General features: G+C 41.8%; 1 protein-coding gene across 5 annotated transcripts in view; it reads left to right on the top strand.

Annotated features, from left to right (window-relative positions):
• The window catches only part of SGPL1 (sphingosine-1-phosphate lyase 1), a 60,083-nt gene that overhangs the window by 13,548 nt on the left and 21,268 nt on the right, over positions 1-25,267 (top strand). For all 5 annotated transcript variants that reach the window (XM_079794237.1, XM_079794239.1, XM_079794238.1 and 2 more), the window contains 3 exons: positions 11,230-11,395; positions 21,380-21,447; positions 23,549-23,696. In XM_079794237.1, the coding sequence (XP_079650363.1) occupies positions 11,230-11,395; positions 21,380-21,447; positions 23,549-23,696 (382 nt within the window). The remainder of the gene's footprint in view (positions 1-11,229; positions 11,396-21,379; positions 21,448-23,548; positions 23,697-25,267) is intronic.

The following is a 25,267-nucleotide window of genomic DNA, read 5'->3' as shown; positions in this document are numbered from 1 at the left end:
TTTGCTGATGAACTTTAATGCCCTTTGGGGCTCTAAAGACAATAGTGTTTTCTTATCTGTTTACCTTGTACTTTGAAGTTTTTTAGGATGTGATATTAAATCTATGTTTTTAGGGCAGAAGTAAAGAATAAATAATTTACTCTTTGGATATCTTACATATTTTAACTTCACTCCCTCATCCAGTCTCAGTCTTTAAATTATCTTTTGATCTTAAGATATTAGGTAGTGGGTGAACTGGGTAAAACAGGTTTTTCTTTTCCTCAACAGCCCATTCCTGCTTTAAAACTCGGATTTCTGGCTCTTCTGGAAAAGCTATTGAGGGTTGAATTGTGCAGTGTGTTAGAGGTTAAGAAAGTGGAGGGAGGAGGAAAACAAATCCTTTCTTCTCTGCAGCATTGTAGGGTGGAAGATTTTGATTTTCATTAGTATCTGTCCAAAGAATAAATATTAGCCAGGAACAATGAATGAGTTGATTCATGTGGCTGGGACCTGGCTTTAACAGTTCTAGGAAAACTTGGTGATGTCTTTGTATCCCCTAAGTTTGGTGATTGGGTCTCAGTAATATGTTACCTATTGGGTAATTATTTTATAAAAAAAAAGGGGATGGGGAGGGAAGGGGACAAGTTACTGTGTAGAGAAACTGTTTTTAACCAAGAGTGCCCATCAGAATCATGGGGGAGGTTTTACAAAATACATTTTTTCTGGGCTCCACTCTATACTTACTGAACCATCGGGTGGGATATTCTCAGAAAAGCTCATTGGATGATTTTGATGCACTTCTCTGGTTTTAATGTTCTTCACTAGTGGAAAGAGTATCGACCAAGAAGTTAGATTCTGATGGGACCTCTGCATGTAGTTTGACCCCAGGGAAGGCACACTTTAGTATTAGTCTTTGAGCCTCAATTTCTTCATCATTGAAAAGGATTGGGTTAGATCAGGGGTCCTCAAACTACGGCCCGCGGGCCACATGCGGCCCGCCGAGGACATTTATCTGGCCCGCCGGGTGTTTTTGCCACCGCTACCTGTCCTGCTTAGCAGCTGACTTAGCAGTGTGCATAGGAATTTGTTCATAGTTTTTTTTTAAAACTATAGTCCGGCCCTCCAACGGTCTGAGGGACAGTGAACTGGCCCCCTGTTTAAAAAGTTTGAGGACCCCTGGGTTAGATGGTCTCTAAACTTCCTTCAAATAGCAACATTTTATGATTTTGAAGATAACTCTCCTGAAGTACTTTTCAAACTGATTCCTTTCATTCTTTTTTTTTTTGGAAGCAGGTAATAGTGTAAGTCTCTAGCTGAGAGAAGAGTGAGTTTTGAGAAAGCCATTGGTAGCTGTTCACACTCCAAAAGCACTCAATGTTTGTAGGACAATGTTCAGATCACTTGGCAGTGTTGTCTGTCTTAGTTGGGAGAGTAGTAAAGCTGTGGCTCTTAATTTAGTTCCTGGAATAAACTAGATGTTGTAACTATGAGAACTGTCTATTTTGAACCTGTTGGTTTTCTGATAGTTTGTGCCACTGATAGTTTGGCTCTGGAAACCTCGGCTATGGAAAATGTAGTGGAAAAAAACAATGTATTTTGAGCCAGAAGGTTTGAGTCCTGGCTGTGAGCTGTGTGACATTTGGGCCTCTGTGTCTTCATCTGTGAAGGATGGAGAGTGGGTCATGAACTGATCTTTAACCTCCCTTTTAATTTAGCTCTGATGGCCTATGACATGATGTGTCTTGTGTGCTCGTTAGAAGGGTGCCACTGTGTGCAGAGTGTGGTTACAAATAACCAGCCATTCTTTTCTGGGTCAAGCCATCACCACTGGGAGAAATGTGGGAGAGGAGGTGGCAGGATCTTCCTAGGATCTTAGGAAACGAATTGTCATAAGTATATGCAGTATTTCACTTTAGTTGAATAAATGTTGAGTTCCTACCATGTTGAAGATGCTATTCTAGGTGGTGTAGGAGATATAAAAATTAGGTCCTTGCCCTAACCGGTTTGGCTCAGTGGATAGAGCGTGGGCCTGCAGACTGAAGGGTCCCAGGTTTGATTCCGGTCAAGGGCATGTACCTTGGTTGCGGCACATACCCAGTGGGAGGTGTGCAGGAGGCAGCTGTTTGATGTTTCTCTCTCATCGATGTTTCTGACTATCCCTCTCCTTTCCTCTCTGTAAAAAAAAAATAAAAAAAAATTAGGTCCTCCGTCTTGTTTATATTCTTATCAGACCTGGTGCCATAAGAGAGTTCAGATATTAAAATAATCATTTGGTTATTCTCCCACACCAGGGTAGAGTGCTTTCCTTCTAGGACATATTAACTCAATGCAGTTGGCTCATGCAGTTTGGCCCTGATTGACTCTTGAGAAATAACCTGAATTGTGGCATATGGATATTTGGCATATTACAAATGCAGAGAACATGTTGTGCTGTGTAAGAAGACGAACCTTTTGTAAGGAAGTAGCTTTCCCTGAATCCTGATTTACAGTGATACTACAGTGATATTATTAGGCATTACTGTTTTGAATTTTTCCTCTAGTGAGTGACACTTGGAAGCCTGGTCTGTGTTGTGGTCAGCAGTCTGTATTTGGACAAAGCAGGAAGTTTGAAAGGTACAGGTTGTTATTAGAGCCAAAGGAAACTAATTTGTGTGCACTTTAGTTTTGACCAGACATCATTAGAAGGCTTTGTTCTGTGTAATACTCAGCTGAGAAAATTACTACCTTTTCTTTGGCAAGGAATGTGTGTCTCTGTCAGTTCAGAAATTATCAGTAGAGTAGATCATGACAGCGGCAATGTTTTTCTTTAAAGTTTAGCTTGATTTTTTAATGTGAGAGGAACAAGAAGGAGAAAGTACATTGGAATGTCTTGTTGGTTCCTCTGCTTGGCTTTACAGCTCTTTGGCACTCTTCTTTTAGGCCATATTCCTCCAGTTAGGTTTTGATGTTTATAATGTTTTGAAGTCCTGAGCAATGGTTCCAGAAGTTTGGGATTCAACTTGAAGTGTGAAGTCCTGGGTTTTAGCTCTGACTCTGCTATTTACTACTGAGTTTGCCATAGAGCAAGTCACTTAACCTTTCTTATTTTCCCCACCCATAAAGTGAAATTCTTCATTCTTAACCTAAGAACCTCATGAGGTTATAAAGTACAAATAAGATAATATGAAAGATGTTTAAAAATTTTAAGTTGTATAAATATTACCATGTATCCTCTACGAATAAGTAATGCTTTTAAGTGCTTCACCCTTTCCTGTATATGTTTGTCTCGGGCCTTTGGCCTTCTCTTTCTTAATTAGTTATCTTCCCTCTGTAATCAGGTGGCCACCTAATCTTTGAGTTTTAAAGGGAAGAGAAAGTTTTAAGTGAAGCAAACTGTTGAACTCTCATCCCTGTAAAATAGTGCCATGTAGGTGGTGGGCACTCAGGAATAATTGTTGAATAGATGGAAACCCTTACGCAGAAGGCATCTCTGTAGCAGTGGCAGCATTGTGGGGCAGGTCTCATAGGATGGTGTGGTAGGCAGTTCTAGGGGCTGCCTGAGTGGAGATGCCATTGTCCTTAAATAAGACAAATGCAGATAGTTAGCCCCTCTTGAATAGGGATTGCTACGATTTGTATTAGCTCCAAGGAAAGAAGCACCATCAGTGTGATCCTGGAAATATATTTTAATGATTCTCATTTGTAGAATGTTTCTTCTGGTATAAATTGGTAATTAAGAAATTGAATGGGGAAAAATCACTGTCTAACTGGCAGTTGGTCAAATACATTACTAGTTCTCAAAGAAGTTTTTCTTGGGAGAAAAGGGATGTGGATGGTGCCAGTATGGGAAGTTTGCTTATAGAATCTTGTTCTCTTGGAGTGATTTAGGGTCTAAAAGAGATTAATTAACATTATTGGGGATAACCGTGGCTACCAATAGGAAAATAACTTATGACTGAAGAATTCTGAATCTCCATTGACTTAGTTACTTCATCACATCATAATCCTGGCCTCACAAAAATGTTAAGAGAATTAATTACAAATATAAAAAGTATTGAGATTGTGGAGAGTGGAAAATCATGTTAGTGTTCATTCTCTTCACTGCCTTATATAACCATATTCCAAATTTAAGGAAGCCAGGAGTAAAATCACTCTAGGGCACTAGTTTCAAACCTGAAGGCCATGATTTATTTAGAGCAGTGGTTCTCAACCTTCCTAATGCCGCGACCCTTTAATACAGTTCCTCATGTTGTGGTGACCCCCAACCATAAAATTATTTTCGTTGCTACTTTATAACTGTAATTTTGCTACTGTTATGAATCGTAATGTAAATATCTGTGTTTTCCGATGGAGTTAGGCTCTACAGCAGCGGCTCTCAACCTGTGGGTCACGACCCACAGGTTAAGAACCGCTAGCAGCGTCGCCTAAGACCATCGGAAAACACAGATATTTACATTACGATTCATAACAGTAGCAAAATTACAGTTATGAAGTAGCAACGAAAATAATTTTATGGTTGGGGGTCACCACAACATGAGGAACTGTATTAAAGGGTCGCGGCATTAGGAAGGTTGAGAACCACTGATTTAGAGGAACATAGAATCGATTTAGTGGGGTCAAGCATTTAAAAAAAGAAGGAAGAAATAGAAATGTGAGTGCATCACAAGTAATAAGATGTTAGGTATTATTTTGGAAATTATTGGTTTAGTTTTCTATCTTTTTGTTGCTGTGTGTACTAGATTGTGTTGTAAAATGTGTTTCTGTGGGACTGTGTTGGAAAAGTTTGAAACTCATGGATCTCACAAGTAACGCCCCAGATTTGCAGAACTTGTGGACTTCCACTATCGTGTTACATTCATGGAAGTGTCTTGCTGCTTTGAAGTGATTTGGGTGCTGAAGGAGTTCATTATGTTTGGGAATAGCAGGATACTACACTCCCATAAATTCTAGCAGCTGTCTAATAATGATTAGGATTATTGAGTACTATTTTGATGTCTATTTAGGCATCACCTAAATCATTAGAATAAGAAGAGAAAGGCTGGTAGTTTAGTCATCATTATTTGACAGTAGCTTCTTAAAAGTAGTTAACATTTTGAATCTTCATACTACTAAGGTTTATCTATTTTTTTCCTTTAATAATATACTTTCAAAAGATTTATGGTATTCTTTACTGTCACTTTATATATTCCCATTGAGCAAAGTATTTTTTTCTCTCTAGAGGAATATATTTCCAATTTTATAACAAAGTATGAAAGGAAAGAATGCCTTATGTGGGGAAATTTTACCCAAACTACTGTCCTGTTAAGGACTGGAGATAACACACCCACACATTCACAGATACATATCCAGATACAATTTATTTTGAGATGATTATTTTGTGTTCCTTTTAGATAAAGAATTGGAGACACAGATTGTTGAAATAATTTGCTAGGAGTTACACGAGAACATACATTGTGCGAAGAAAACTCTTCGGGTGGCACTGGATCATAATGTGTTTTCTTCCTATGAACACTGAAAATAAAGACTTGGAAGAGTACCGAGGAATGAGTCAGAAGGCCTGGGTTCCTAGTCTGTGCTCTGATATAGCCTCTCTATATAAGCTTAGGCATGCTGTTTCACGTTGGGGTCTCTGTTTGATCTCCAAAGGTCCCTTCAACATTTACTAGTAGGTTGTTGCTTCCCAGATGGCTGGAGTATTGCATCAGGACCCATCCTGGGGTTTGTGCTGTTTGCAAGGCCCCAAGGAACTGCCTCATTCTTTTTCTCCAAGGAGAGAGCATACATTACCCCACAGAGCCCTATAATGCAATGACATGTCAGTGCTATGAGGTGCTTCAATTAATTGGGGACTGAGCCGAGGTTGTTTGTAGTAACCAAGAAGGATCTGGAATGAGGCCAGGAGATGTAATTTCTGTGACCAACTAGTTCATGCTCAAAACGCTTGTTAGGATCCATCTAAGTACAGTATCATTCTGTCTTTGGAGTAAGAGAAATTAGAACTATATCTCCTGTTATAGACTTTGAATTCAAGGACTCCCATTATATTCTTGTAGTAATTACCAAGAAAAATATATTCTTGCCAAATATAATTTTACAGATTTTAGCAAGGAATGCCTTCATATCTCAATAGTCTTAAAAAATTAAATTAGTTTGCATTTGCTGATTCTTTGACCTCTCCCTAATATTAGTTATATTGCTTTATTGTTCAGTGCTGTGAAGAGTTGATAATATCTACAGCCATCTTTTGACATTGGCAATAACCTCTGTTTTCTAGGTAAATTAGGAACCTATATCATCAGAGGAAAATCTGATTTGAATGATTGTTCTTCCAGAGTCCCCTTAATCCACACTGTTAAACCTTTTGGGTTGATCACGGCTTTCACCACAAGATTCTTTTTAAAAAAAAAAATTTTTTTTTTTAAAATAGATATTTTATTGATTTTTTACAGAGAGGAAGGGGGAGGGATTGAGAGTCAGAAACATCGATGAGAGAGAAACATCGATCAGCCGCCTCCTGCACACCCCCTACTGGGGATATGCCTGCAACCAAGATACATGCCCTTGACCGGAATCGAACCTGGGACCCTTGAGTCCGCAGGCCGATGCTCTATCCACTGAGCCAAACTGGTTGACATGTTTGATGATGATGGACTCCTCTGGTCTTTGCTCAGGTCTTGACTGCCACTGCCACTGGTGTACAGGATTGAGGTTGTTGATAGCAACAGTGGGCTCTGGGGAATGGTCACTGAGAACTTAAGAGGAGGTTGTAGATAAGCCATGTTTCCATGGATAGCCCTCTAGGGAACCCAGTACTTGCCTACAGTTAATTACCTTACACTGCAGCCTAATTGCTAAGGGTATAAATGTTTTCAATAAACATTTGTTGAGCACTATCTCCTTCTAAGCTTTCATGCACTTATTAGAATACTAGAGGCCCGGTGCACGAAATTTGTGCACTGGTGTGTGTGTGTGTGTGTGTGTGTGGGGGGGGGGGGGGTGGTGTCCTTCAGTCCAGCCTGCACCCTCTCCAATCTGGGACATCCCTCTCACAATCCGGGACTGCTGGCTCCCAACCGCTCGCCTGCCTGCCTGCCTGATTGCCCCTAACTGCTTCTGCTTGCCAGCCTGATCACCCCCGAACCACTCCCCTGCTAGCCTAATTGATGCCTAACTGCTCCCTTGCCAGCCCGATTGCCCCCAACTGCCCTCCCCTGCCAGCCCAATTGCCCCCAACTGCCCTCCCCTGCTGGCCCGGTCGCCCCCAACTGCCCTCCGCCTGCCGGCCCAGTCACCCCTAACCACCCTCCCCTGCCAGCCTGGTCGCCTCCAGCTGCCCTCTCCTGCTGGCCTAGTCACCCCTAACTGCCCTCCCCTGCAGGCCTGGGGCCTGGTCATCCCTAACTGCCCTCCCTGCTGGCCTGGTTGCTCCCAACTGCCCTCTCCTGCTGGCCTGGTCACCCCCAACTGCCCTCTCCTGCTGGCCTGGTCACCCCTAATTGCCCTCCCCTGCTGGCCTGATCGCCCACAACTGCCCTCCCCTGCTGGCCATCTTGTGGTGTCCATCTTGTGACCACATGGGGGCGGCCATCTTATGCGAGGGCGTGATGGTCAATTTGCATATTACCTCTTTATTATATAGGTTCGTGTGTAGAAACGGGACATATCATTATCTTTTCCTCAAACTCTCTTCTACCTTCTTCTGCTTCCCTCCTGTTCTTTTACTCAGTTTCTCAAACTTGAACTTGGAATTATTTGTACTCTTTCCAGTCCGTACTTTCTATGTCTAATAAGTTATCAAACCCTGTTTGCTTCACTACCAAAAATGTTTTTCAAATTCATACTGTTTTTTGTCCCCAATGTTTTACTGCTTAAAGTCAAGCCCAGTTTATTTTTCTCCTGGACTGTTTCAATAATCCCTCTAAACTAAAATTTTCGTTTCTAATCTCTGTCCTCCTTCTTTTTAGCTCTCAATCAGTTATCTTTTTTTTTTTTTTAATTACTTTCCTGATTTAACAACCCATGACTTTTGTTTTTGTTTTTGATGTTTTACAATTTGCTTTATTTTTACTCAACATTATATTCTGGAAATTTTTCCATGTAGTTCATTTCAGATCTTTTTAATGCTGCATTAAAATGTGTGTGTTATAGTTCTGGCCAGGTGGCTCACTTGGTTGGAGCATCATCCCTACACCAGAAGGTTGTGGGTTTGATTCCTGGTCAGGGCATATACCTAGGTTGTGGGTTTGATCCCCCATTGGGGTGCATACGGGAGTCAACTGATCAATGTTTCTCTTACATCGATGTTTTTTTCACTTTTTCTCAGTCTCTCCTGTCTCTCGCCCCCTTCCTCTTTAAACTCAGTAAAAAATACAGCCTCAGGTGAGGATTAAAAAAAGTGTTTATTATAGTTTATTTAGCCATTCCTTATGAATGGACATTTTTGTTATTTATACTTTTCCCTTTGTTACAGAGAATACTGAAGTGAGTGTTCATAAATATGTGCAAGATGCCAAAAAGTGGGATTTCTGGGTCAAAATGAATGTAATGTTGACACTGGCAAATCACTTTACAAAAAGTGCCTATCTATTTATACTCCCACTTTCCGAGCCTTTTTTTTTTTTTTTTTTTAGGATCATTGGTAATCTGGACTTCGTGTACTTCTGCCTCAGTGCTCTAATTGACATATTTACTCATTTACTGTCAGCCACTGTCCTAGTTTCTATTCAGTACAAATTGTGTGCTGGGCACTCTCTATATGTTGGGGATTTAGTACCCGATAAGACAGATAAGATCCCTGCCCTCATCTAGCTTACCCTCCTAACACAAACTTTTTGCTATTCCCAGATTCCTTTTATGCATTTGCAGCTACTTTTCTCTCTTCTTCGTATGGCTTTTATTTTTTTAACTTTTTTTTTTTTTTGCCTGGATAATTTTCTTTGATCATTATTTTACCTTTTTAACCTGATTAGATTTTATCTTCTGTCATATCTTCCTCATCTCCTCTTAGGTAGAGTTAGATAGGCCTTCCTCAGTGGTCTCTCTTAGCACCTCACTTACATCCTTTTTATAGTGTTTATGCTGAAGAGTTTGTTTCTTTTAAATTTATTTTTTATTGATTTCAGAGAGGAAGGGAGAGGCAGAGAGAGAGAGAGAGAGAGAGAGAGAGAGAGAGAGAGAGAGAGAGAGAGAGAGATCGAGAGATCAGTGATGACAGAGAATCACAGATTGGCTGCCACACTAGGGATCGAGCCCACAACCTGGGCATATGCCCTGACTGGGAATCAGTTGACCCTCAACCACTGAGCCACGCCAGCTGGGCTATGCTGAAGAGTTTTAATTATTTGTTTATATATGTGTGCACTTGTGTATGCATGTATGTGTATGCATGCATATTCACACATACAGATCTCTCCCATTAGAGTATAAGCTCAGTAAGGGCAGGCACCTGTGATATTTACCTAAGCACTCGCCCAGCTTAATACCTTAAACATTGGAGATGCTTAATAAATGTTGAGTAAGTGAATGAATAACAAACTGTCAGATTAACTTATTTTGTATAGGGCACACAGGGGCTTGTAAATATGACTAAGACTTATCTTCAAGGACTAACCATGTAGTCAGGGAGATAAGAAACAGATGAGTTGACTGCAAGGTGATTTGTGATAAGCTCTGTGTAGAACTGGGATGGGGAACCTTTATTCTGCCAAGGGTTATTTGGATATTTATAACATCACTAAAGGCCCTGTACATGAACTTCATGCAGGGTCCCCTCAGCCCAGCCTGCACCCTCTTCAATCTGGGACCCCTTGGGGGACATCCCTCTCACAATCCTGGACCGCTGGCTCCTAATTACTTACCTGCCTGCCTGCCTGGTCGCCCCTAACTGCCCCCCCCCCCCCTGCTGGCCTGGTCACCCCTAACTGCCTCCCGCCCCCCGCCCCCTGCTGGCCTAGTCACCCCTCGCTGCTGCCCCTGCCAGCCTAATTGCCCCCAACTGCTCCCCCTGCTGGCCTGGTTGCCCCCTAACTGCCACCCCCCCCTGCTGGCCTGGTTGCCTCTTACTGCCCCCCCCCCCCGTCAGCCTGATCGCCCCCAACTGCCCCCCCCCCCCGCTGGCCTGGTCGCCTCCAACTGTCCTTCCCTGCCGGCCTGGTTGCCCCACGCAGCCTGCTGCTCAGTCGTTTGGTCGTCCCTCACTAACCCCCCCCTACTGGCCTAGTTGTAGGCAGCCATCTTGTGAGGGCATGAGGGACAATTTGCATATTACCTCTTTATTATATAGGATTTGCAGGCCATACAAAATTATCAATTTAAAAATTAGCCTGCTATATTTGGTCAAACATGTAATTAACTCACCCCTAATGCCTTGGCAGGGCCAGACCAAATAATTGACGTTCCCCACTCCTGGTGTAGAGGCACAAATGAGTACTTGAGAATTTAAAGAGAGAGATATATTCTCATGAATAGGATATTCTGGTAAATTTTCAGATGAGAGGACTTTTTTTTTTTTATTTGTGAGTGATGCACATAGGGATAAGATATGTCCCTGGCTCCCAAAGTTTTAGTCAAATAGAGCCTTAGAGCAGAGATTGCAGTCTATGGTCTATGGGCCACATCAAACCTGCTGTCCATTTTTGTACAGCCTATGAGCAAAGAATGATATTTCAAAATTGTTTTTATAAAGAGAATATTTGGTGCTATGAATAATGATATGAAATTCAGATTTTAGCATCTGTAATTAAATATTGTTGGAACACAGCCATGTTCTTTTGTGTACCCACTGTCTGACAGCATTTGTGCTACAACAGCAGAGCTGTGTAGCTATAACAGACACTTTTTGGCCGGCGACGCCCATAGTACTTATTCTGGCCTTTTGCAGAAACAGTCTGCCAAATCCTGGACAGAAGGTGGGAGAGAAGAAGAGAAAGATATCCATAGTGAGAATGAATGTTTGAGTTAAGTGGGACAGTGACTACTGTAGCTTTACTTCATACTGAAGCTTTTGAGCTGAAATGATGATCTAGCTTATTCTTTTATTTTACAGAATAGTTAGAAGATCAGAAATCTTGTCAAAGTCCACAGGACTTGTAGAGGGGCAGTGTTCACTGGAGTGAAAGGAGCAGGAGCTTTGGGTGATAAGATTATTGCTGGGGTAGGGCCAGATTATGAATGTCCTTGCCCTTGAAAGATGAGAGTTGAAGAATAAACTAAGAACAGACTTTTCCTTTCTCTCTCTGAATGTAATATTTCTTTTTTCTCTTGTATTTCTAGAAGGCCTTTGAGCCCTACTTCGAGATTTTGGAAGTATATTCCACAAAGGCCAAAAATTACGTAAATGGTCATTGCACCAAATATGAGCCCTGGCAACTAATTGCATGGAGTGTCGTGTGGACCCTGCTGATAGTCTGGGTATATGAGTTTGTCTTCCAACCGGAGAGTAAGTATACTGTCCTCTCTGTAAAGGAATAGTGGAGGTTCACTAGCTTTGAAACTCATACTGATGATTAGAGTGATTTCTTGCCTTTTAGTTTTGTTCTGATTTTTAAAATTTAATGGGAAGTGGGCATTGTCTTCTGACTGGCAAAGTCTCATTATAATAGGAATCTTGTGTAACTATTACTACTTACGTTGATTTTTCTGAATTGCAATTTACATAAAAACTCCAAGAAATTAGTCATTGTAAGGATCACAGATATCTGAGTTCGGCTTAAATCTTCTTACAGTTTTAGTTTCTTGTCTAGAACGTAATTGTGCCACCTGGATCTCCCAAAGTAGGAATCATTGCTTTAATTTTAGGCCATCCTTTCAAGATTAGGTGAAATTGGAACAAAACTCATGCAATGGTCATTTCAGTGTCTGCCGTGTACCAGGTACTGTGCTAGGCTCTGGGGAGATCTAAATAAGTGATAGAGAGCCCTGACTCTTGGAGTTGACCTTCTGATATCAGGAGACAGTGCACTTTGAGCTTCCTGGGTAGTGCCTCAGGGAGCTAATTGATATGGGGAAGAGGAAGCCACTTCTCTAGAGTGTAGAAGATGAGAAGTCTTTTAGCAATCAGTTTGTAAATCCTACATCCTTACTAAGGTCCTGCTTACCTCCCCACCCCTAAAAAACCCCAACCTGATTACAAATTTCCTCCTTGTTAATTATTTTCCCCTGCACATTGTGCTTGGGAAGTAAATGGTAGGTGTGCTGGTAGGTGTTCTGTAGCACTCCCTGCACCCCTTTCCTACCCTTATTTAGGGTATCCCAGTTAACTTCCTTGGGATAAGAAACCATTACATTGAAGGAATTTTAGACATTTCTCATATGTCTAAAATTTCCACAACTATTTTTTTTCCTGATCACATTTGTTTGAAGGGGCTCTTTAACTGTTTTTTCTGCTTTTCTTTCTCTTCCCCCAGGAAAATCAAATTAGAAGCTAGACTGTGTTTTATTTCTATCATGCAAATAGCCATTGAGCCATTCTAGTAACATTGCATAGTAAAATTAGTTCACTCCAGCTTTAAAAACCCAGTTCTCAGTTTCTGTTCCTAGTGTTTGCAAGATTTTCTCAAACTCTGACAACTTAGACAGACTAACCCTGTTAGTGCCTGTACTTGTGCTAGTACCAGGCTGTATCTGCTCTGTGGTTTGAAAATGGACGCAGTCCTTGTCTTTCTGCTCGGGCTTATTCCTTTCTGGAACCTTTTTTTTTTTTTTAAGTTTATCTTTATTGTTGAAAGTATTACAGATGTTCCCCCTTTTTACCCCCCATGAGCCCCTTCCACCCATCTCCCTTCCCTTCCCCTCCCCAGGCCTTCCCCACATTATTGTCTGTCTATGGGTTATGTATATATGCATATAAGTTCATTGGTTCATCTCTTCCTGCTTTCCTCCTCTCTCCTCCACACCCTTTGAAATATGTCAGACTGTTGTATGTTTCAATGTCTCTGGATCTTTTCTTTTCATCAGTTTATTTTGTTCATTAGATTTCACATGTAACTGAGATCATGTGATACTTGTCTTTCTCTGACTGGCTTATTTTGCTTAAGCATAATATTCTCCAGGTCCCTCCATGCTGTCTCAAAAGGTAAGAGATCATTATTTTTTACAGCTGCATAATATTCCATGGTGTGAATGTACCACAGGTTTTTTTTAAAAAAATAAATATTTATTGTTCAGGTTATTACAATTGTTTCTCCTTTTTTCCCCCCATATCTCCCCATCACCCTTTACCACATTTTTTAAATCATCTACTGATGGGCACTTGGGCTGCTTCCAAATCTTAGCTATTGTAAATAACACTGCTGTGAACATAGGGGTGCATATATTCTTTCTGATTGGTGTTTCTGGTTTCCTAGGATATATTTCTAGGAGTGGGATCACTGGGTCAAATGGCAGTTCCATTTTTTAATTTTTTGAGGAAACTCCACACTGTTTTTCATAGTGGGTGTACCAGTCTGCATTCCCACCAACAGTGTACTAGGGTTCCTTTGTCTTCTCATCCTAGCAAGTACTTGTTGTTTGTTGATTTACTGATGTTAGCCATTCTGGCAGGTGTGAGATGGTACCTCATTGTTGTTTTAATTTGAATCTCTCTAATGATTAGTGACTTTGAGCAATTTTTTATATATCTCTTGGCCATCTGCATGTCTGTGCTCTTTGGAGAAACGTCTATTCAGGTCTTCTGCCCATTTTTTAATTGGGTTATCTTCCTTTTGTTGAGTTGTATGAGTACTTTATAAATTTTGGAAATTAAACCCTTATCAGATATATCATTGGCAAATATATTCTCCCATACAATGGATTCCCTTTTCATTTTGTTGCTGGTTTCTTTTGCTGTGTAGAAGCTTTTTAGTTTGAGGTAATCCCATTTGTTTTTTTTCCCTTTGTTTTTCTTGTCCTAGGTGATATTTTGGTGAAAATTCTCCATGAGATGTCTGATATTTTGCGTGTATGGTTTCTTCTAGGAGTTTTATGGTTTTACGACTTACATTTAAGTCTTATCCATTTTGAATTTATTATTGTGTATGGTGTAACTTGGTGGTGTAGTTTCATTTTTTTGCAAGTACCTGTCAAATTATCCCAGTACCATTTATTGAAGAGACTGTCTTTACTTCATTGTATGCTCTTGCCTCCTCTGTCAAATATTAATTGAGCATAATGGCTTAAGTCAATTTCTGGGTTCTCTGTTCTGTTTCATTGATCTTTGTGCCTATTCTTGTGCTAGTACCAGGCTGTTTTGATTACAGTGGCTTTGTAGTATAACTTGAAATCTGGTATTGTGATTCCTCCAACTTTGTTCTTATTTCTCAAGATTGCTACAGCTATTTGGGGTCTTTTTTGGTTCTATATAAATTTTTGGAGTATTTGTTCTAGATCTGTGAAATATGTCATTAGTATTTTGGTAAGGATTGCATTAAATGTATAGATTGCTTTGGGTAGTGTGGACATTTAAATAATATTAATTCTACTAATCCATGAACCCAGGAAGCCTTTGATTCAGTGGTATCCACCAGCTTGTCCTTCCAGGTGAAGTGACCTTTTCCATAGGACTTTTAGGAGTAGCAATAAATGTCCTTCCTTCTCCTTCCTTCCTTCCTTCCTTCCTTCCTTCCTTCCTTCCTTCCTTCCTTCCTTCCTTCCTTCCTTCCTTCCTTCCTTCCTTCGCAATAAATGTATTTCCCTCCCTCCCTCCCTCCCTCCCTCCCTCCCTCCCTCCCTCCCTCCCTCCCTCCCTCCCTCCCATCTTTCTTTCTTTTTTTTAATCCTCACCCAAAGTTATTTTTCCCATTGATTTTCAGAGAGAGTGGAAGAGAGGAGGAGAGACAGAGAAAGAAACATTGATGTGAAAGAGAAACATCAATTGGTTGCCTCCTGCATATGCCCTGACCGGGGCCAGGATTAAGCCTACAATGAGGTTCGTGTCCTTGACCTGTAATCGAACCAGCAATCGAATTTCAGTCTGAGGGCCGGTGCTCTTACCACTGAGCAACTGGCTAGGGTTCTTTTATTTTCTTTTATTACTAGAGGCTCAGTGCACCGGTGGGGTCCCTCGGCCTGGCCTGCGGGGATCGGGCTGAAACTGGCAGTCCGACATCCCCCGAGGGGTCCCGGAGTGCAAGAGGGTACTCTGCAAAGTTGCTGTCGTTCGACAGCTCCTGTGTTGAGCGTCTGCCCCCTGGTGGTCAGTGCGCATCATAGCATCAGCCGGTCGACCGGTTGCTTAGGCTTTTATATATATAGACTAGAGGCCTGCTGCACGAAATTCGTGCAAGGGGCTTGGCCCTCGCAGTCCCAGCTTCGTCTGGAAGGTCATCCAGAAGGACGTCCGGAAGGTCATTTGGCTGTCCAGTCTAATTAGCATATTATGCTTTATTATTATAAATAATAAGATATAGATACATAAAATAACATTTTCCATTTTCCCCATTTTAAAAATGTACATTTCAGGGGTATTACATTCACAGTGTTGTGCACCCATCACTACCATCCCTCCTTAGAGCTTTTTCATCATCCTAAACGGAAACTCTGTCCCCATTAAACAATTGCTCCCCATTCCCTCCTATCCCCAGCTCTTGATAGCCACTATTCTATATACTTTTCCTTTTAAGGTGGTGCATTTGTAAAAACAGACTAAGGTTAGAGATTTGTATTCCTTTGCTCTATAATTAGTATTAACTTTAGGTGTTACTACTGTTTCTAATTCTGCAGCCCACAGTGCTCATGTACATTTTGCTTACCTGGTAGAAGCAGAGCATCCTAGGTCCTGGTACTTACTGCCTTTAGTGTTCCAGAAAGAATATGCTGGGCTTGAAGCATTCCATGAGAAAATTCATAGTAGCAGGGTGCCACCTAGATCTTTGTGAGCTCAATTCAAGCCATTTCAGTTGTTTTATTTTTAATAACCTATTTTTTATTATTACAGAAGTAGTATATGTTCATTGTAGAAAATCAGACATAGGTAAACCATCATAACAAAATTAAAATCTTGCTACCTAGATCTAACCACTGTTTATGTGTCTATGTTATATAGTCATACAAAATGTAGTTTCTGTAGGTAAAAAATGTTGGCAGTTTCATAGTTTTATGCATATTTATACACACAGCACACTTCTTGTTTTGTAACTGCCAACTTGAATTTTAGACACATAAAAATATTTGTCTTCCCTCCAGACATTGGAGATCATTTTGATAGCAATGCCATATTTTTTTCAGAAACTTGCTCATGTAGAGAAGTATTCCACATATCACTGAACAATCAAGTTATTTTTAGTATATTGCTCTAGAGGCGTCTAAAGTCTGGACTAATGATAAACTTTGCTAATATTGAAACTGAATACTTTTCTGAAGGAAAGGGTAATTCTAGAACACAGATTGGATGCCAGGGTAGATAAGAACAAGCAGCAGCAGGAACCGGGTGGGAGGATGGGCAAGGGGTAGCAGCTCTCTAAGGTGTTCTCGCTTCCTTCTTTATGCTGCGTCATTATCTGCTCAAATTCTTACCACTTGATGCTGCTTTAACTGATTGTCGGTAGTTCATCAACAGAAACCATTTATGTGGTAGGAGGGTGTGATCAGCTCTCCCAGTTTCTAGCCCTAACAACACCCTTAAGTTCTCTTAGCCTGTTTCCCCACAATAAATTGAGCATAATAATACCTGCCTTCCCTAATCATAGGGTAATATGAAGATTGAGTGGCATAATTTGTGTGGAAAGAATTTGTAAACTGTGAAGAGCATACATTGATTTTCTTACACTGACATTTTCTATTTTATTACCTTAACGTATTCTAATTACTTTTCTTTCTGTATTTCTGGGGACTTTTACTTTCGAGATCATCTTTTTAGGTGGTGACCACGTGGTCTTCTCATTTTAATGTCTCCATCCTGTATTCTGTTCTTTTTACCCTGTACCATTTTATTCCACCTCTCACCAGATTAGTCTTTCTCCTCTACCTAGTCACATTACTGTACTTTTGGACACCTGAATCAGTTTGCTAATTTTTGAACCTCTTTCCACCTCATTAATTACTTCATTTATTAAATAAGAAAGTGGTTCTGAATCTTTATAGCTTTAACATGGCTAGAGGTACAGTTGACCCTTGAACAACATGGGATTAGGGGGACCAACTCCTGCACAGTTGAAAATCCACGTATAACATTTTTCTTTTGTTAATCCTCACCTGAGGATATTATTTCCATTGCTTTTTAGAGAGTGGAAGGGAGGGAGGGATGTGTGGGAGGGGGTGAGAGACAGAGAGAGAGACACTTTGATCAAACCTGCAATCCAAATACATGCCCTTGATCAGGAATCGAACCCGAGACCCTTCATTGAGCAGGCCAACGCTCTAACCAGTAAGCACACTAGCTAGGGCCCATGTATAACTTTTGATTCCCCCAAAACTTAACTACAGTCCCTCGCGATCTTCAGGCAATTAGTTCCAGAACTCCCCATGGATACCAGAATTAGTGAATGCTCAAGTCCTTTATATAAAACTAGAGGCCCGATGCACAAAATTCGTGAGCAAGGGGCTCGGCGCTTGCAGCCCCTGCTGCCTCGACCCTCACAGCCCGGCTATCTTGCGGCCACGGCTGCCTCACGGCCCCGCCCACTGGTCATTCTGGAAGGTCGTTCCTGAAGGTCATTCTGCGTCCGGTCTAATTAGCATATTAGCTCTTTATTATATAGGACTAGAGCCTCAGTGCACAAAATTGTACAAGAGTAGGCCTTCGCCAGCCCTGGCTGCCTCGGCCCCCCCCCCCCCCCCCGGCTTTGTCTAGAAGGTCGTCCTTACGGTCGTTTCACTGTTCGGCCATTTGGTCGATTTGCATATTATGCTTTTATTATTATAGATGGCCTAGAACAGTGGTCGGCAAACTCATTAGTCAACAGAGCCAAATATCAACAGTACAACGATTGAAATTTCTTTTGAGAGCCAAATTTTTTAAACTTAAACTATATAGGTAGGTACATTGTTATTAACTTAACTAGAGGCCCGGTGCACAAAATCCGTACACGGGGTGTGTGTTCCTCAGCCCAGCCTGCACCCTCTCCAATCTGGGACCCCTCAAGGGATGTCCGACTGCCCGTTTAGGCCTGATCCCAGTAGGATCGGGCCTAAACGGGCAGTCGGACATCCCTCTCACAATCCAGGACTGCTGGCTCCCAACTACTCACCTGCCTGCCTTCCTAATTGCCCCTAACCACTTCTGCCTGCCAGCCTGATTGATGCCTAACTGCTCCCCTGCCAGCCCGATTGCCTCTAACTGCCCTTCCCTGCCGGCCTGGTCACCCCTAACTGCCCTCCCCTGCCAGTCTGGTCACCCCTAACTGCCCTCCCCTGCCGGCCTGGTCCCCCCCAACTTCCCTCCCCTGCTGGCCTGGTCCCCCCCCAACTTCCCTCCCCTGCCGGCCTGGTCTCCCCCAACTGCCCTCCCCTGCAGGCCTGGTCCACCCCAACTGCCCTCCCCTGCTGACCCAGTCACCCCTAACTGCCCTCCCCTACCAGCCTCATTGCCCCTAACTGCTCTCCCCTGCTGGTCTGGTAACCCCCACAACTGCCCTCCCCTGCAGGCATGGGTCCCCCCAAACTTCCTTCCCCTGCAGGCCTGGCCCCCCCCAACTGCCCTCCCCTGCAGGTCTGGGTTCCCCCAAACTGCCCTCCCCTGCAGGCCTGGGTCCCCCCCAACTGCCCTCCCCTGCAGGCCTGGGTTCCCCCAAACTGCCCTCCCCTGCAGGCCTGGGTCCCCCCCAACTGCCCTCCCCTGCAGGCCTGGGTTCCCCCAAACTGCCCTCCCCTGCAGGCCTGGTCCCCCCCAACTGCCCTCCCCTGCAGGTCTGGGTCCCCCCAGACTGCCCTCCCCTGCAGGCCTGGTCCCCCCAAACTGCCCTCCCCTGCAGGCCTGGTCCCCCCCAACTGCCCTCCCCTGCAGGTCTGGGTCCCCCCAGACTGCCCTCCCCTGCAGGCCTGGTCCCCCCAAACTGCCCTCCCCTGCAGGCCTGGGTCCCCCCAAACTTCCCTCCCCTGCAGGCCTGGCCCCCCCCAACTGCCCTCCCCTGTAGGTCTGGGTCCCCCCAAACTTCCCTCCTCTGCCAGCCTGGTCACCCCTAACTGCTCTCCCTGAAGGCCTGGTCCCCTCCAACTGCCCTCCCTTGCAGGCCTGGTCCCCCCCAACTGCTGTCCCCTACAGGCCTCGGTCCCTCCCAACTGCCCTCCCCTGCTGGCCATCTTGTGGCAGCCATCTTGTGTCCACATGTGGGCAGCCATCTTGTGTGTTGGAGTGATGGTCAATTTGCATATTACTCTTTTATTAGATAGGGTTAGGGTACTCCTAAGCTGGCCTTTGCTAAAAACTCAAGGGGCCAAAGAGCCGCATATGGCTCGCGAGCTGCAGTTTGCCGACCACTGGGCTAGAACAATGCATGTAGTTGGTCCTCCTCAGCTGTAGATTTCCCAATTGTGATCAAAAGTACTGTTTATGATTCACAGCAGATTTGAAATCTGGGGATACAGTGTGTTATATATTTATTTTTAAAAATCTGCATATAAGCGGACCCATTCAGTTCAAACCTATATTGTTCAAGGGTCAACTATAGTCAAATAACAAACAGTTTAAATATCCAATACTAAGTTATACTCATTTGATGGACTATTTTTATTAATGTCAAAAATGCTTTAAGTGAGAAGAGTATACAATATTGTACATACAATAAGATCTCAGTTATATATTACAATGTGTAGAACATGGGACTAAAAGGAAATACTTCAAAATGTAAACAAAAAAGTTACAGATAAGAGGTTTCAGTCCTTTTGTCTTCTTATTCAGTCTGTGTCTTAACTACCTGCTTTTGTCCCAGACATTTATAGAGAGTTAACCATAGGGCGAGGTGGAAAGACAGGGATGCAACCTAAGCAAAGACAGCAAGATGCAAGACTTTATATAATGACTAGCAAAAGAAGGTACATTCACACATTCTGTTGTTGAGAGCACACTCCTTGTGGCCAGAGAAGTTGGAATGCCTAGATCTCCTAGCAATGCTGTAAAAGTTCATGTTCAATTCATGCCCTGTATGAAAGCTTGGTATAGATTCCTTATACACATTTGGGGTAACTGAACATTTCTGTTGTGCATTTGAAGCAGCAGAGAGTCCTGGGAGTCTCGGACTAGAAAAACAAAAACTTCACTTAAATCCCTGCTCCACCACTGATTTGATCTGTGGCCTTGAGCTAGTTATTAATGCTTTCACCCATTGTTGCCAACCTCAAAATCTTGTTGTCAGAGTCAATTAGATATACTGAATGTGAATTCATTAAAGGTAGAATAGTCTATTTTGATGCCATGTATTTATAATTATTGTCATTAACAGGATCAGAATTCCATATTTGCCCTATGTACTGGCCAACAGAATGGAGTCTGATTGATGTAATGATACTGAAGGGCTTTTTAGGTCCAGAAAATGTTGTTAGGATATATGTTGAATGAGAGACTGGAGTCTAGATCCTGAAAAAAAGCAAGCATTGGTCATTTGTTTTCAGGGAGGGAAGAGAAATGTTGGACTTCTATAAACCTTGAGAAGGTAGAAAATTCTGGAATACATATGTCATTTGACCAAGCAGTCCTGTTTCTGGGAATATATCCTGTAGGTATTCTTGTATGTATGGAGTATGGTATGTGTTATAAAGTTATTTTAGCATGGTTTGTAATAGCAAATACTAGAAACAACCTAAGTGTCCATCAAGAAGGGGCAGGTTAAGTAAATTATGGTAATACATATAATGAAATACTCTACAGCTATAAAAAAATGAGTGAGGTAGCACCAATCTTTTAGGAAAAAAATATTTTTATTAATTTCAGAGAGGAAGATAAGAGGGAGAGAGAGAAACATCAATGATGACAGAGAAAATCATTGATTGGCTGCCTCCTGCACACCCACTATTGGGGATGTGCCCTGACTGGAGATGTGTCCTGACCTCCTGATTCGTAGGTTGATGCTCAACCACTGAGCCATACCGGCTAGGCTGAAGCACCAGTCTTTAAGAAAATATTTCTAAGTAGAAGAAGTTCTAGTACAGTGCTAGAATATGCTACCTTTTGTGTAAAAATAGAGACAAATAAGGATAGATCTTTATTCTTGCTTGTATATGCATAAAGAAATTCTAGAAGGGTATTTTAGAAACTAGTAGCAGTATTTACGTGGGATGAGGTCTGGGGGTAGTTGAGAAACTTTTAACTCTGTGTGCATATATTCATTTATTTATTTTACTTTTTGAGCCATGTAATCATATTACTTAAAAAAGTAAAAGTTTTTTTTTTTAATAGAAACTCTACCTTTGTGACCTGAGGGCAAATGGGGTTGTAGAGAACATATCTGAATAGTTCGTGCACTATGACTAGCATGTTATATCCATGGATAATAGAACCATTTATTTCTTTTAGGTTTATGGTCAAGGTTTAAAAAGAAATGCTTTAAGCTCATCAGGAAGATGCCTATTATTGGTCGCAAGGTAAGTGGGATCTGTATAGATCTTCCTCCCCTACCCACCTCTATGGTCATACCTCTTTCTATTTATTTGTTGAACCTGGTATTCTCAAGGGGGAGGTATGTTTTTGTCCTCCACCTCCAAGGAACATTTGATAATGATTGGAGACATTTTTGGTTATTACAACTGGAGAGGAACTGTTGGCATTTAGTGGATAGTGGCCAGGGATGCTGCTAAACTTCCTACATACAATGCACAGGACCACCCCTGCACACAGCAGAGGATTATTGGCTCAACATGTCAGAATCTCCAAGATCGAGAAACCTTACTTAATCTTTTCTGCAATATATGTGACTAAAGGAGAAAGGAGATGTCTGTCAAGAATTTGAGATTAGAAAACTTGATAGAAGTCACATGATGCTCTGGAGCAATATTTGGCTGGGCTGATTTTAGTTATTTATGTGGGGGTTGAGTACTTATGTGGTTTAGATCAAGGTTGGCAAACTTTCTGTAAAGGGCTGGATATGAGACATTTTAGGCTTTGTAGGCCATACTATGTCTGTCACAACTCCTCAACTCTGCCCTTGCAGAGGGAATGCAGCAACAGTATCATAGGTAGAGGAATGAACCTGGCCGTATTCCAGGGAATTTTCTTTACAAAAATAGGCGTAGGCCAGATTTGGGTTGTAGTTTGCTGATCCCAGGTTTAGAAATTTAGATAACAGAGCTATTCTCTTGCTCTTTGTACCTATCCATAGTCTAGTATGTTCCCTTTACTGTATTTTCTCTGCCCTCACCCTCACTGAGTATAAAATAGTCACCTCTGTACCCTTCCTTTTTTTATCACAGATGAAGATAAACAGGGCAGGCCCCATTGCAAGCTTTAAGGAAGCAAATGAGTTCTTGATGTCTTCATCTCCTTCAGTATCCTGCCTTTCACCTCAGCTCCTCATCAATCTTTCTTTTATTTTTGGCTTTCAATTCCCTTTTCTGGCCAGACCAGCAAAGATGTCAGTTATCTTTAGCCTTTAACTGAAATCCATTCAGAGCACTATATAAACACTCACAAACTATGTATTATCAAGTTCATTTCCTGTGGTGAAGTAGAAGTAATAACTGGGGTGGAGATAGGGCATGAGAGTAGATACATAGGCTTTTATTTTACTTCAAATTATATTAAGCCCCCAAATTAAATCTGCTTTGGTCCTTATAGAATAAAGAGTCAGGGAAAGGGGGAAGATATAATGGACAGACTGGCTCATTAAGGATAATAGCATTTCCCCTTTTCAGTCCCTATATTTTTTCTGCCCTTATTTTTCTTCATGTTTTTTCTCTTTCAATTTTAGATTTTGAGACAATGCTAGGGTTTCAGAACCTATTCTTAGATTTATGAACTAACAGAATTGGAAGGGGCTTAGAAACTATATGGTTAATCACCTTTCATATTTTAGAAGCAAATTTTGAGGCTCAGAGACAAGAAGTTATTTATTTTGAGTGAGCACTTCGGTTACAAACTGTGGCCAGTCTGAGGGGATAGAATGCTGTCTTCCTGGCACTTCCCAGGGTGGCTTGAGCTTCTATGGGGGGAGTTGTGCAGGGCCTCCAGGTGCCTCCTGTTCTCTGTACCTGTCTTTTGAAGGAGTTCATCACTTGGACAAGCACCAGGATCCATTTTACTGCTGCTTGGCCTGTTTTCTGGTGACTGTTTGTGGCTCTACCTTTGTTTCTTTAGCAGACACACTAGCTGCTCAGGGCAGGAACAAGGTCCAAATGTTGCCCTCAAAGAAGTGCTGACATTAGCAAATGTAAACCAAGTAAAGCAGTGGTGATGTTGACATGGCAGAGGAAAGGCACGAAATGGGGGTGGGGTGGGGGGTGGGATTCAAGTGCATCTTTGACCTTCAGAGAGAAAGTCAACTTTTCAGATTTCTAAGAAAGTGTTGCACATGCCAGAAAATAGTTGCACAAACTGTCATCATGTCTCTTTAAGAAAAAAATACCCCCCTTTTTCTGTAGTATTTGTGTGGTGCCCAGCCTTTGGCAGTTGACTTAGTGTCGCAACTGGTTCTTCTCTATACTGTATTCTTCCATTTCCTTGTTAACTTTGTCTTTCTTGCCTTTGGAGATCCAAGATGAGTTGAACAAGGTCAAGGATGATATTAGCAAGAACCTGTCATTTCTGCAAGTGGACAAGGAGTATGTGAAGGTTCTGCCCTCTCAAGGTCTGAGCTCGTCTGCAGTTCTGGAGAAGCTCAAGGAGTACAGCTCTATGGGTATGACTCTCTGCACATGCATGCTACCTACTTCAGTAACCTGGCTGGCGGTCAGTTAATGTTTGTGAAGTTAAGAACAATTCATCCTGGGTTTTCTCTCTCTCTCTCTCTCTCTCTCTCTCTCTCTCTCTCTCTCTCTCTCTCTCTCTCTCTCTCCCTCTCTCTCTCCCTCCCTCCCTCCCTCCCTCTCCCTCTCTCTCCCTCTCTCTCTCTTTCTCTCTCTCTCTCTCTCTCTCTCTCTCTCTCGCTCTCTCTCTCTCTCTCTCTCTCACACACACACACACATCCAGTCTCACCCTCTCTCTCTCTCTCTCTCTCTCTCTCTCTCAGACACACACTCAGTCTCACCCTCTCTCTCACATGTGCAAGAAAAGGGAAAAAAAACAAAAACGGTTCATCCAGATATGTAAATGCTCAGAAGGGCCTGTCTCAAACGTTGACTTTCATATTTTAAAATTTATATTTAGATTCATCCTTCATCCATAAAACAAACAAATCTCAGAGACAGTGGAACTTGGTTTCATTTCCTTTTGTAAGCCTGAGAAAAACAGATACATTTGTTCTTTGAAAAGATAATATGTGTAATAAAAATGGATGAGTTACTTAATTTCTCTATGCTTCAACTTCTATCTCTGCAATGGGAATAATACTTATTTGAAAGGATGATTATAGAGATTGAGTGAGATCATGCATGTAAATGTATAATACCTGGTATGTAGTAAGTGCTCAATAAATGTTAATTATTAACACAAATGCATGTTTGTTACACATTAAAGTCATATTATGAATACTTTTTAAAAGTAGGATTTTTTGTTTGGCATAATTTATAGAAAATTTGCAAAGATAATACAGAGATTTCCCATCTCTCCCTTATCCAGCTTCTCCTGATTTTAACAATTAAAATAACATTTGTCAAAGCTAAAAAATTAACATTGGTACAGTTCTATTAACTGAACTACAAATTCTCTTCTGATTTCACCAGTTTTTCCACTAATGTCCTTTTTTATGTTCTAGGATCCAGCCCAGGATACCATGTTGCATTTAAAAAATACGTTTTAGCTCTAGCCAGTTTGGCTCAGTGGATAGAGCATGTTGGCCTGTGGACTGAAAGGTCCCAGGTTTGATTCTGGTCAAGGGCACATGCCCGCTTTATGGGCTTGATCCCCAGTAGGGGGCATGCAGGAGGCAGCCAATCAATGATTCTCTCTCATTATTAATGTTTCTATCTCTCTCTTCCTCTCCCTTCCTCTCTGAAATCAATACAAATACACTTAAAAAATAAAAAATACATTTAAAAATGTTAAATGCAATGTGTTGAGCTTGTGACATCGGCTGGTACAAAACTAGGTACAGTCCATGGTTTATAGATGATATAAAGCAGGAATTAGCACTCTGAGACCTGTATATTAAGGGTTTCTGTGATTATGAGGTCTGGCTGCTGCCTTCCCTTCCATTTTTAAGTCACCATCCATTGGTATACTCTGTAGCAGCAGTAAAAGAACAGGAAATGAAACCATGTATCCTAATTTTGAAAGTCTGGTAGCCTCTGGTTTGAACATACACCTGGTACA

This window comes from Cnephaeus nilssonii, assembly GCF_951640355.1.
Source record: "Cnephaeus nilssonii genome assembly, chromosome: 16".
Taxonomy (NCBI): Eukaryota; Metazoa; Chordata; class Mammalia; order Chiroptera; family Vespertilionidae; genus Cnephaeus; species Cnephaeus nilssonii.
Note: the sequence above shows the minus strand (reverse complement) of the source record. Positions and strands in the feature narration are given on the sequence as shown.